A 12,805-nucleotide genomic window follows, 5' to 3' on the forward strand; every position below is an offset into this window, starting at 1 on the left:
CTTTTCTGTTCCAACACACACACACACACACACACACACACATCTCACCAAGCCAAACTTCAAGTTCATCGTTTATTCCTCACACAGTCGAAGATTTATATCTTCTCCACGAGCAAGCCCAGAGTCAGTACCAACGCACCAAGTTACCACAATATCAATCAGGCAGGTGTAGGCAGAAGTCGAGTATGGAGAATGTCAGCACACGCAATTACATGCTACTCTCCGTTACAAAGACGCCACCGATATGACCACCTACCTTGAGACAATCTATGGAGACCTGTGTCCTGTCAGGGAGGCGAATAGTCAGTTCGATGCTCTTTGCATGGGGTATTCACAGAGGTTTACCGGATTCTTTCCTACATTTTCTCTGCTCGCCGAGAAGGCAAAATTCCCCGAAAAAGAGCGCAAAAAAGACCTCTTTCACAAGCTATCGCCTGATTACCGGGAAAAACTGAAGGATGATTTCTACCAAAAGGATTTCGATTGGCTTGTCGAACACTGCAGGTGCGTGGATTACTGCGGTCGACTACTAAGATTGAGGAAAACCAGCACGCACAGCCAATCCACTCGACTCTCCCTCCCTGTTTTACATCGAGCCTCCCTAGGTCAATGAACCGGCTATCGGCCAGCATGTCAAGGAATCATACGAGAATCATCGGGGTCGTTTTTGCAGGGCCATTTGAGCGAGAAGGGTGTGCATAGGTCCGAACTGCAGGTTGATGACTGAGTCTGAAAGAAACCCTTTTGAATCGAGATCCAATACCTTCTCTGAATACCCCCATGTATTACTTTATCTCCTATTTCCCATGAATATCAATTTCGAACTAATCTTTTTCCAGCCCAAAGCCGGGCAAGTAATAATTTAGAAGTTGTAGTGAACTACTACTAGTAGGGAAGTATTGGCAAGGCACGTTGGCTGCTGCCCAGGTGCCTCTGCCACCCCACGTGCCGATCAAAGATGCAGGTACCCCACAAGCTACTACTAGTACTACAAGTTGCTAGTACTTTGAATATCTGTCAATTTTATGAACCAGATAAGATGTGGATTTCCCGCAGTCTTTTATATTAGAAAGCACCTCACTGGTACTACCAGAACTTAACTATACCGGCGGGATAGAATGGGCATTCCAGGATTGAACACGAATCCCCACTAGCAGGGGTGTCGTAAGATTTTGGGTAAAGACTGTGTAGCTTTCTTCCAAACTGTTTAAAATATAGGCAATTAACACCTTATGAGGCAATAGAATGTCTGGACTTTAAACGGCCTGGATGAAAGTTACAGAGGCTTTATCCAAAATATTACGAGACCCCTGCTAGGGAAGAACCCCGTCGAATTTCTCGTGTGTGAATTCCCAGAAAATATCTTGATCTAGCATAAACACATTGCAAAAATCAAGTCATAATACATCATTCAAGCGACCGAAGCCACAGAGGTAAAAGTCAAAGCCAACCCAATCAATCAAGATGTTCCTTCTCCGCAGGGCCGTACGGTCGATCCTCATCCCTAGGATCCACCGCCAGCGAGCCATGACTTGCAGCACTATCCGCAGAGACCCTCCGCTCTGGCTGGTCAACTGCCTGACCTAGCCAACTTGGTGGGAAGAAACTCTCGTTGTCTTCGAAGTAAACATGGTGGATGACGTCAGAGTCGTTGTGGTCTCGCTGGGGATTGTCACGGCGATTTTGAGGGGCGGCGAGATGTGCTCTAGCTTCGTCGGAGCTATTCTGCGCCGGCTTGGTAGTAGGAGATGATGGCATGTCTGTGGCTGATATGGGGTAAGATGTATGTTGAGGAGGGAGGTTGAACTTAGAAGGTTATGTAAAGTTTGAGGGGCGTCCTTTGTACAAATACTACATAGTATGTAACATGATCCATTGTCATCTGATCTGCGCCACCGTTCCGCGGGTTATTTGCATGCAGCGATTTGGAGAGGGCGGTACTTTGACGTCATATTACAGAGATAATTAAAGTATTATATTTCATAATTTAGCAGTGAGTTAGCTACTCTTTTGTAATCCGATACTACTAAGTAGTATGCTATACACCTATCTGAGGTAGAAAGATCTTAACTCGATCATACGGCGAAAGATAATTGAAAGAGTACCCTCTAAATGGAAGGATTCCAGTGTTATTAATTGATTTAACAAAGTAATCTCTCCAGTCAATAAAATTAAAGATAGTATAAACTATACTACTACTACCGCAGCATCCAAGCAATCAATCAGCGAGCCGAGTTCGTCAGCAGCCGACGGGAGCCAATCCAACCCCGCTTGCCCCGCGACTATCACTTTCCCTCCGATCCAAACCCACCACTGGCACTCTCTTTCTTCTCACACACCCTCTCTCACCAGACACACAACATGGGCGAACGTTTTGCTCCCAAGGTACCAGTCCAACTGGACCCGCCAAAGGATGACCCCATTTCCCCAGAGGAATTGGCCAAATGCGACGGTACGCGCGCGCGCCGGTATCTGATTTTGTGCCGAGGTCAAAACTAACCCAGATGCTATTCACAGGTTCCGATTCCAGTCGCCCTACTCTCGTTGCTATGAAGGGCATTATCTTTGATGTCACCAAGAACCCGATGTACGGAGCTACCGGCTCTTATAAAGGTAAGCAGGGAGTTGGCAAGCTATGGACTTTTGCGCGAGATCGCAATTGCGCGAGAAGAGAGGAGGGAAGAAAACGGATGCTAATTGATCAACTTCGATATAGTGTTTGCCGGTAAGGATGCCTCTCGTGCGCTCGCCAAGTCGTCATTGAAGCCTGAGGATTGCGTGCCGGAATGGTATGACCTTGAGGATAAGGAGAAGACTGTCCTGGATGAGTGGTACCAGTTCTTCAGCAAGCGGTATAATATTGTTGGAAAGGTGGAGGGTGCGAAGAATACCTAGAAAACTGAGAGGCTTGGAATGAAAGAAATACGCTGAGAAAGGGAACTTGAAAGAAAGGCCTTTATGATGAATCGAGTGTACGGAATATACCCGCGATGATGCTCGGTCGGAGACCTTTACTCTGACTCTCACGATCACGATCGTTGAAATGACAATCACAATGCTTTTGATTTAGAATGGTATATCGGGCATTAGATACAGAAACAAGCTCTATACATGTTTTAAATCCTCCACGCGCACACTCACCCCTTACGGGCCTTGCGCTGCGCACGCTTCTTGCCAATAATCCGATTGCGCTTCGCGACCTTGTCCTCCTCAACGTCCTCCTCATCTTCCTTGCCATCTTTGCCATTTTCTGAGCGCTTCCGCTTCTGACCCTTCTGGTTCTTGTCATCTTCTTGCTCCGCCTTTGCATCCTTCTCTGCCTTCTCCTTGGCCTGTTGTTTCTTCTTGTCTTGCAGCTCTTGACGACGCTTGATGACTTGGGCGTTCTCAATAGCAAACTCAACAACCAATCGCTTGCGCTTGTCCTTCTCTTCCGAGTCCGAGTTCGCTGGGACCTCGATCGGATGGCAGTTGAGCCAGCGCAGACCCATCAGCGCGTGACGGTGAGTGTAGTATTCGATGAAACCGTAACCACGACTGCGACCACCACCTTCCTTCTCGGGCACCTTAGTACCCTCACGAGTCTCGAAGACAATCTTGGCTTGTCGAACGATACCGGCCTTCTTCTCCTTGCGCTCGTGCTCAAGTTCCTTCATGGTCTCGCGGGATCGCTGCTGCTCCTCCCGAGAGAGAGACTGGCGCTTCTCGGCCTTGACATCCTTGGCGAAACCGACAACGGCCTCACGGGCAAGTTGCTTGAGATCCTTGGATGTGATGTGACGAGGAAGGTTACGGATAGCCAAACGGGTGAGACTGAGGTGGAGGGCGGGGTTCTTCTTGATGAATCCCTCTCGCTGCTTGTAGCTCTCCTCGCGCATCTTGATCTCGGAGGGAGAAAGCTTCTTGTAGAGAGGGGAGTTGGAGGGGATGGTACCCTCGGACAGCAGGTAGAGACGACGCTTATCCTTGTCACGCACCAAACGGCGTGAAACACCCTCTTCATTCAGCTTGGCAGCTTCGTTCTTGTTGACGGCACGGGCGACCTGTAGAACTCGGCCGTCCAAGGTGTAACGACCAGTAGGGTCGGAATTCTCGTGCTGAAGAATTGACTGTTTCATGGCCGGTTTGGAGCGTTCCTTTTCGGCGACCACTGTGTCGGGCTTGGGGGCTTCACGGACGCAGGTCATGCAGTCCTCGACCTTCCAGAAGCACACGAATCCAGTTCCGCGAGGGCGTTCGGTCTCGCGGTCAAGCACAATTCGCGCATATCGAAGGGGGCCGAATTGGGTGAAGTGCTCATAGAGCGTATCGTTGGTACATGTGAATGGCAGGTTGCGGAGAAAGACGGTGCAGTCGTTACGGTCGTCTTCGACTGGTTCCTTGCGGGCCTCCTCGTCCAAATCCTCGAGGTCGTCCAGATCTTCATCGTCTTCGTCCTCATCATCCTCTTCGTCATCATCCTCGTCGGATGAAGTCTCATCATCGTCCTCCTTCGCGGCCTTGTCCTCCATATCGACATCCTCGCCCCCCCTTGGACCCCTTCTCCTCCTCATCGTCATCCTTCTTAACATTCTCCCATTGTTCCCTGTCCACGGCCCAATCAACAGCCAATGTGCGACCATCGATTTCCTTTCCGTTCACGCATTGAACAGCCTTCTCGGCGTTCTTCTTTCCGCGCAGAATGACGAAGCCGAAACCACGAAGCTTGTTGTTTTGCTTGGGGAGATCGGCCCACTTGACCTTTCCGTAACTGCGGAAGAGAGCTGACAGGTCCTCGATCGTCTTGATGCTCCACGGCAGGTTGCGAATGATCAGCTTAGGGGGGCTGGTTTGAGGCATGCTCGTCTTCGCGGTCTTGCTTGATTTGTTGCGATTTCGCCGCGGGCTTGCTCTTTCCAAGTTTCTCGTCAATCTCACGGTGACGCTGTTGGGCGTATTCGACTCGAATCTTCTTTCCCTCAAAGTCGGCTCCATTGAGCTCCTTCAGGGCGCTCTGGGCGTCCTCGAGGTCGGCGAAGGTCACGAAACCATAACCCTTGCATTGTTTTTCCGAGTTGTTGACAGTGACAGCGTGCTTGAGAACGTAGGATTGCGAAAAGAACTCGGCGAGGCTGTCTTTCGTGGCTGTGGCTGGTAGCGATCGAACGAACAGGGTGTGATTGGGTTTGGCGGCCGTTGAGGTCTTAGCTTCGGCCTTTGTAGGTTCTTCCATCTTGACGTCGGTATCTTGGGCAATACCTTCGTCGGAGAAGCGTCGTTTCCTGTTTGGCTCAGCCATTGTGAATCGTTGACACTGGGACTTTTTTCTGCTGCAAAAAATAGCCAGCAGAAAAAAGATGGACGGCAATGGAGGCGGTGAGGCACCCCGATAAGCAGTTTTCCTTATCGCATCACTTACCTTCCTTCCGGGCCGGGGCCGAGCTACCTTGCCTTTCCCCAATACTCTACAGCAACACTCTGCACTGTTGCACACACTCTCAAGCATCCGCCATGGACGCTCAATCAAATGAAGCCTCAAGGTCGCAGTCCATGGGCCCCGCGACTCCAGCCACCCCCCTCAACAAGTCAATCCAAGGTGCAGCAACCCAAACCACAGGCCCTTGCAAACCGCCCTGGCCCATCTGCGATCCTCGTGTCAACGCGACAGAAAGGCAATCCAATCCTGAATAATATTAAACTTCTTCCATGGGAATACGCAGACATCCCAGCCGATTATGTAGTTGGCGTGACAACATGCGCCCTCTTTCTCTCACTAAAATACCACCGTCTCCACCCCGAGTACATCTACTCCCGAGTCCGGCTGTTAGCAGGAAAATACAACCTACGCATCGTGCTAGTCATGGTCGACATTCCAAACCACGAAGACCCACTAAAAGAACTCTCCAAAACATCCATTATCAACAACCTCACCCTGATCCTCTGTTGGTCCGCCCCCGAAGCAGCGCAATACCTCGAGCTCTTCAAGTCATCCGAATACGCCCAACCGACCGCAATTCGCTCCCAACAAGCTCAAACATATAAAGAGTCCATCGAAGAATTCGTCACAGCCCCACGCGCGATCAACAAATCAGACACGGCAAGCTTGATATCCACATTCGGCAGTCTTCAAAATGCGGTCAATGCTCAGCCCGAGCAGATTAGCGCGGTTCCGGGCTGGGGTGAGAAGAAGGTTCAACAATGGTGCAGCGCCGTACGGGAAGATTTCCGGGTTGGAAGCACAAAGAAAACCACTCTGCCTCGGACCCAGGCTCCAAGCAAGCCAAAACCACCAGTGGTACCAAAACCTCGCCAGTCCCATCAAGACATGGATGAGGATGAACAAATCCTCCGAGCTGTTATGGAAGAGAGCCGCAGAACGGCGGAACTGGAATCTTTAGCCTCCGCGCCTGCTCAGGAGTCTTCAAAAGAGAAACAGCCTGCCGAGGAGCTAAGTGAAGGCGTCATGGCTGCCTTGGCTAAGCTGCGGGATAACGGCGGATGAGCTGTGTCACTCAAGTCTCCGTCTTGTACTACTAGACTGCATTCACCTTGCGGACACATTACATCGCATGGGTTTGTGAAAAATGGACTGTGCATATCGCCCATGCTCAATATGACCTGAGCGGTCTGAGGACATGCATGGTGCGTGATACTGCGCTATCAAATTGCGAGTCCCACCAGGCTCTCTCGACCTACCACAGGTTTGAAGATCGCGAAATGAAGTTATACCAACTATCGACCGTGGATTGCGGCTTCGAAATATCTATCGGATATGGTCGAGCATCAGCTATGTTCTATGCCCATCCGCTCCCATATATGCGAGACCTATCTTCGGTTTGAACCATACGGGATGAAAGCGAACTGATTCCCGAGCATGCTAACTACGGTGGGAGCAGAAAAATTTGGGGGATTTCCAATTCGCCATTGCTCGAGACATACAGAACTCCAATCAAGACCTCCAAGAAATTGTACTCTAATTTGGTGCAAGTTATTAGATCGCTACCAACTAGTCTGCCACTCCCCACCATATAGTTAGAAGAATTGCAAATGGTATCTATTAATCTCAAGATGTCCACTTTTCCCACTTTCCCACTTCCCCGCTCCCCACTTCTGAGGCACTAAAGAGCCCCCACTGTAAAGACCGCGAGAGTCCATTAAATATTATCAGTAGATTTTAATTCCGAGAGTTTTCCAAGGGAATTCCATTGTCTTTTCTTGAACCCTTTGGCCTACGCGTGCGGAAGATGTCGCCACTCGTCCACAATTCAACACCGGACGAAGAAGTCCCAATCCTCATTATTGGGGGTGGACCATCAGGTCTTCTACTCGCTTTCCTGCTTGAACAACTGAACGGTAGCTCTACCCCTCTCAAAGACTACAAGCCGTCGTCTAAATTGAACTAGTCCGTTGCTTGATCATCGAGCGATACCCAACAAGATTGGCAGCCCCTAAAGCCCACGCCCTCTCTCCAAGATCTCTCGAATTTTGCCGTCAAGCCGGACTAGATGTGAATGAAATCCGCAGCATTGGAAGTCCTCGTGAGGATGCGCACTGGGTGAACTTTATTACCAGCTTAACTGGTAAGCAAGTTGGTCGGCTTCCATACGAAAGAATGGACAAGGAGGTTCTTAATGACACCCCGACGGCAAGTCTTCTTCAACTAGCATATAATTAAAATTATGATATTAATTGGCGTTAGATGATCCATAATATTCCGCAGCCTGCATTTGAGGATATTATATCGAAGAGATTGTCCAAGACTGGTTTTGTTGAGGTTCGAAAGAATCATTCGTTTGTGAGCTTGGAGCAGGGAAGTTACATGCATGCTGATAACTTCTTTGTCTTCATTACTAATGTATACTAGAATGACGATGAAGTGATAACGACTATCGAGGACCGTGCCGCTCAGAAGGAGTATAGGATCAAATCCCGACATGTCATCGCGTGCGATGGTGCCAAAAGTGCTGTGAGGAAGCATCTCTGCATCACAAGCGAGGGCGAAGAAGCCAGTCAGTTTACCATGCATAGTTAAATGTATGTTTCTAAATATGGCAAGCAATATACTGATCATAATAACCAGCGGAAACTATGATGACGATTCACATCAATGCTGATCTCAGACCTGTGATCAAAGAGCGAGTCGGTATGCTTCATTGGGTTATGGATCCACAAGTATCCGGGTTTATAATCGGCTATCAGCTGTCCGGTAATCAAGTTCTGATTTGCAATTTTGATGTGAGTATCCTCACCCCAGATATAGCTATATGGATGCAAACACATACTGACCCATGCATATGTAGTCCGAGAAACACCCCGTGGACTCATGGAATGAAGAACATTGCCGAAAAGTTGTAGATGCCGCATTTGGCGTCAAGATACCATACGATGTGCTCAGTTTCCGTCCATGGCTCCTAAGTCGGAAAGTAGCACATTCATATCGCGCTGGTAACGTCTTCCTGTGAGTATCAACCTTGCTATGGAGATGAATACAAAACAACTTCTCTAACCCACCCTTCTAGAGCTGGTGATGCTGCACATTCATTCCCGCCTACAGGCGGTCTAGGTCTGAATTCTGGCCTGGGTGACGTGCACAATCTTGCATATAAACTTGCCGCAGTCCATCAAGGATGGGGCGGAGATAATCTACTTGATACCTACCAGGTCGAACGTCGCCAAGTCGCTCTCATCAACGCAGAGCAAAGTGTGAAGAATGGCAAGCAGATATTTGGCTTGCTCAAGGCACTTGGTACTACAGATCCAGATGTGGAGGTTTCCAGAAAAAATCTCTATCGGAATATTCAGGATCCTGAGGCCATGGTCGAGATCAGCAAGGGAATTGAAGGTCAGCGTGAGCATTTCGATAACCTGGGTGTCCATATCGGTTATGTGTATGGCGACACGCAAGTTCCGAAAAATGTTTCGCTATTCAGGTCTTCGTGTGTCCCAGGGGCTCGACTTCCACATGCCTGGATCGAAGTGTTTACTGAGCAGTTTCCACTGTCTGCCATTGACTCTTCGTATGTGAGGGAGCTATCGATTGAGCAAATCTCTCGGAAGCGATTCTCTACGTTAGACCTATGTCGTCTTGATTCTTTCACTCTCCTAGTTAATGAGGGAAATTCCGCCCATTTCAAGTCGTCTGTCAAACGACTCTTCGAGATTCTACCTGCACATGTAGCTAGTGTTTTATCACTGCGAGTTGTTGTGTATGGAGTTGATTTTGCGCTTCAGCCTGGGTTGGAGAATTCTCAGTGGCTCGACTTGATGGGATTAAGGGAACATGCGGTACTAGTTCGCCCAGATCAACATATCTTGACTTGTCTTCCAACAAATTCAGGGTCAGAAGAGCTGCTACAATCGTTGAAGGCTCATTTGTCGTGGTGAAGAGCATATTTTGGAGATAAAAAATACCTAGACGTTGCATTAAAGAGACTTTTGTTACTGGAACGGATGCTCGGTTAGATATTACCCTTGTAAAACAACATTGCCGACAAGCTGTTGCACAAATCTCATTGTCGTCCTCAGCTAGCTACTAATTTCTACCCCAAATCTCTGACACCGATGATCAATCGTAATTATGTCATTAGAAACCGCGGCATTCCGCGATGTAGTTATTCCCCACATACTCACTTCCCCACACTGACAGCTCGCTTCGCTATTTAAAAGACCGAATCAGACATCGCTAGATGAAATGAAATTGAATAACTACTAGGACTCACCCAATAAACCGTCGAACCCCTCACTATCCTCTCTTCCACTATGAGTAAATCGGTCCCACCCCCAGGCCTCGCCCTCAAGGATGCCAAACTCCTCCTCGAACATCCTTATCTCCCAATGGAGGCAGGAGTGGCTCATACTGAAGACGGCATGACCCATATTGCCGCGTCAACCTACATGAAGTCCTGCACAGGGGCAATGATAGACTGGTGGTTCGGATGGATCCACAACACAGAGCAGTACAAGATCTGGCACCCTCGCGACCACGTCCTTTCTGACTGGGAGGGCCCGCGTGAGAACAACAGCACCTATATCGGCGGTCATCATCTAGTCCATGAGTATATTGGGAGTGAGCTTCAGAAACTGAAAATATCTTTCAAAGACCCGTGCGAGTACTTCGGACCTGACTGGAAGGCCGCGTTCCAGAATGAGGGATATTCGACGGCCGTTTGTGGAAGAACGGGGATGTGGGATGATGAGAACGATGATGTTACTTATATGGGACATTTGATTCATTTGATTAAGAATGAACCAGATGGGGTCAGAATGCGCTCTAGGTTTTGGCTGGGTGATGTGGACGGTGTTACCGATCCGGAGATTAGGAAGGCAAATGTGCCGGATGAATTTGCAAAGGGGTTATTAAAGCATGCTACGGAAGAGATGGCTATACTTGCTACTGTTCTTCCTGATATGCATCATAAGTTTTCTGGGGTGGGTGCGGAGAAACTTTGAGATTTTTTACTAGTAGTACTAGTTTTCAGTCAAATGTCAAACGTATCCTCATGCCAGCAGGCCAGTTAGACTAGTAGTCTGGTCATTTGGATTTTTAATTTCGTGATTAGTATTCTTAGGCTTATTCCTGCTTTAATTTAATACACTCTGGCCATGATTCTCACGGGCAATATCTGCCAATCTTCCAATAATATCGTTCATCTGAGCGGATACACCCCATCTCGACGCGACAGTTTTTAGGATTATTTGCAGTGAATTGATCTCGCCCAAGAGGTTTATCGAAACCATGACCTTTTCGTTGTTTGGATTTAGTCCTCCCAAGAATTCTTCAATAGTTTCATGATTTGGCGAAGCAGATTCCCCGTGGAGTTGAGAGGTCCAAACATCCGACCATGCGTAGCTTTCCGGAACTTCGATAACTTTCCGGTTGAGAAGACACATGGCGGTCATTACAACCGCCGATGTAAATACCGCCGTGGGTATATGCATAGTGTATGCCTGGCTGAGAGGCAAGTTATCCAGAATCCTAGTAACTGAGATTGCATGAAGAGTTGCTCGAAGAGCATCCGCCTTCGCAGCCCAAGAGTGAAGATCGAATTCTCCAAGATGGCCTTTGGCATGTACACCACCAAGTACCTGGGGTAAATTGAATTGACTACACAGCCATCGATATATTGATATCGATGGTGCAGTCGCTTCGATGAACACAGAATGCCATCGGATGAATACCTGAAGATGATGCACATTAGAAGCCTCGGACCTAGACATAATATTTCCTTCGAAAATATTCAGCATCGCTTGGATGATCTGTTTCTTTGATACAGTGCCAAAAACCTGTCCTTTTGCTTCATATAAGTCAGATATCAAGGATTGCAACCCCTCAATGATAACAAATATTGAGAAGTGAGAGAGTTGCAGCGGATTGGTAGCATAATTAGACGAGAAAACGCGAGCAAAAGCTTCCGACATTGGATTTCCCTTGGCTGATTTTTGCATTTCAACAATCCATTCATCAGCAGTTGGCGCTTCAAATGCTTCATCGGAGCAGGCTGTTCCGATCCTATTAATCAGATGCCTTGCGCTAGCTGGAGAGCCAGATGCTTGCGATATGAGACCATCAAGAACATAGTGGCCAAGTATAGCCCGTCGTTGAACCTCTATTGCAGCCCAGCTTCTCCATGCGGTATTCTTCTCCTCGTCCGACATCTGCAGAGTTGGTAGATCTTCCGGTAAGACCTCACTGACATTGTACATTCCTGACGTCCTCGCCCAATAGAAGCCTAGGCCATGGAACACAGATGCTGTTGTCCGTATATTGGAATTGCTAGAAAGCAACGCATATGTCTGTCCCAGTAATGCGGTGAGCACAAGTTGAACTCCGTCATACGCATCCCATGGCCCTCTGGTTTCAATCAATGTTTGCCATGAGGTGGCGACTGCCGTATGACCAAGGCGCCAAAGCATCTCTCCTTTCTCCAATGCGCCCGTCTCGAAAACGAATAAAGACCCCAGGGCGACCATGTTCAAAAGAAGAGGCGGTATTGACTTTTGCAGAGTAAATGTCTGTTCGTGAATGACTGGAAAACTTGGCGATACCCGTTTAAAGAACTCGTCGAGACAGGCATCTAAAAATGACGAGGTAAATCCTGAATGATGAACCTCGGAATTTAATCTTCGAGATAGATCATCGATGAGCTTGTATATCTGGCTCAGCGCCATATTTCCAGGGCCCTGTGGTGCTTGTGCTAATTCCAAGTCTCCGGGCACTGGCAAGCCTATATACTCGCTTGCGCTAGATGCCCCTGGGAAGTCTACCAATGGTAGCGGTATGGTAGAGTTTCCGTTCGTATCAGACATCAACCATTCAAGTAGGTTGTCAGAATCTAGCCAATTATGCGGCTCTGGAAAATTTGACAGGCCAGCCGGTTCAACCTGTGAGAGACAGGTCATGGCTACAGGAGTAGGCGTCCCTTGAGCTTGGCCTTGATCATGCTGTAGAGTTCCAGTCTCGGGCGTTGGATTCTGGTACTGTGTCGAGCTACTACTGCCCGTGTGTAATCTCAAATGTCTGCCCAGAACATCCTGGCGGCCAAAGGATCTTCCACATTGACGACATTGAAATGGCTTTGAATTTGAATCTGTATATCGATGAGCGAAGCTCATTCTGTCAGATTGTTTTTACTCACGTGTTCGCTCGTGCCTCTAATATTCTTAGTCAATCCATGTGCGCCGGTTGTAGGAAATGGACAAGACCAACTGTGAGGTGTTCTAATTTTGTGTACTTCTTGCTACATTGGCGGCAATGGAAGCGCTTAGGAGTAGCGGTGTCGGGTGCCTTCTCCGGTCTAGAAGATCTCATCTCGATTGAATCTCTTGA

General features: G+C 48.3%; 8 protein-coding genes across 8 annotated transcripts; 4 read left to right on the forward strand and 4 right to left on the reverse strand.

The window, feature by feature from the left end:
• Positions 1–1,455: 1,455 nt before the first annotated feature.
• Positions 1,456–1,758, reverse strand: N7481_000713 (uncharacterized protein; the record flags this gene model as incomplete). The annotated part of the gene is made up of 1 exon (XM_057259932.1): positions 1,456–1,758. The coding sequence occupies one exon, from the start codon at positions 1,756–1,758 to the stop codon at positions 1,456–1,458; it is 303 nt and encodes a 100-aa protein (XP_057127764.1).
• A 603-nt stretch (positions 1,759–2,361) lies between these two features.
• On the forward strand, positions 2,362–2,895 carry N7481_000714 (putative progesterone binding protein; the record flags this gene model as incomplete). The annotated part of the gene is made up of 3 exons (XM_057259933.1): positions 2,362–2,452; positions 2,518–2,613; positions 2,717–2,895. The coding sequence occupies 3 exons, from the start codon at positions 2,362–2,364 to the stop codon at positions 2,893–2,895; spliced, it is 366 nt and encodes a 121-aa protein (XP_057127765.1).
• Positions 2,896–3,137: 242 nt separating this feature from the next.
• Positions 3,138–4,511, reverse strand: N7481_000715 (mRNA-binding ribosome biosynthesis protein NOP4; the record flags this gene model as incomplete). The annotated part of the gene is made up of 1 exon (XM_057259934.1): positions 3,138–4,511. The coding sequence occupies one exon, from the start codon at positions 4,509–4,511 to the stop codon at positions 3,138–3,140; it is 1,374 nt and encodes a 457-aa protein (XP_057127766.1).
• A 305-nt stretch (positions 4,512–4,816) lies between these two features.
• N7481_000716 (ribosome biogenesis (Nop4)) lies at positions 4,817–5,278 on the reverse strand (the record flags this gene model as incomplete). The annotated part of the gene is made up of 1 exon (XM_057259935.1): positions 4,817–5,278. One exon carries the CDS (start codon positions 5,276–5,278, stop codon positions 4,817–4,819), a length of 462 nt encoding a protein of 153 aa, XP_057127767.1.
• Positions 5,279–5,506: 228 nt separating this feature from the next.
• On the forward strand, positions 5,507–6,481 carry N7481_000717 (DNA repair protein RAD10; the record flags this gene model as incomplete). Its single annotated transcript, XM_057259936.1, has 1 exon — positions 5,507–6,481. The coding sequence occupies one exon, from the start codon at positions 5,507–5,509 to the stop codon at positions 6,479–6,481; it is 975 nt and encodes a 324-aa protein (XP_057127768.1).
• Positions 6,482–7,223: 742 nt separating this feature from the next.
• Positions 7,224–9,363, forward strand: N7481_000718 (FAD binding domain-containing protein; the record flags this gene model as incomplete). Its single annotated transcript, XM_057259937.1, has 7 exons — positions 7,224–7,332; positions 7,383–7,603; positions 7,679–7,774; positions 7,844–7,988; positions 8,060–8,214; positions 8,280–8,437; positions 8,499–9,363. 7 exons carry the CDS (start codon positions 7,224–7,226, stop codon positions 9,361–9,363), a joined length of 1,749 nt encoding a protein of 582 aa, XP_057127769.1.
• Positions 9,364–9,738: 375 nt separating this feature from the next.
• N7481_000719 (uncharacterized protein) lies at positions 9,739–10,428 on the forward strand (the record flags this gene model as incomplete). Its single annotated transcript, XM_057259938.1, has 1 exon — positions 9,739–10,428. The coding sequence occupies one exon, from the start codon at positions 9,739–9,741 to the stop codon at positions 10,426–10,428; it is 690 nt and encodes a 229-aa protein (XP_057127770.1).
• Positions 10,429–10,560: 132 nt separating this feature from the next.
• Positions 10,561–12,591, reverse strand: N7481_000720 (fungal specific transcription factor domain-containing protein; the record flags this gene model as incomplete). Its single annotated transcript, XM_057259939.1, has 1 exon — positions 10,561–12,591. The coding sequence occupies one exon, from the start codon at positions 12,589–12,591 to the stop codon at positions 10,561–10,563; it is 2,031 nt and encodes a 676-aa protein (XP_057127771.1).
• Between the last annotated feature and the right edge of the window lie 214 nt (positions 12,592–12,805).

Source organism: Penicillium waksmanii, assembly GCF_028829765.1.
Source record: "Penicillium waksmanii strain IBT 27052 chromosome Unknown utg000001l:1.0-4852451.0:1.0-4856178.0, whole genome shotgun sequence".
Taxonomy (NCBI): domain Eukaryota; kingdom Fungi; phylum Ascomycota; class Eurotiomycetes; order Eurotiales; family Aspergillaceae; genus Penicillium; species Penicillium waksmanii.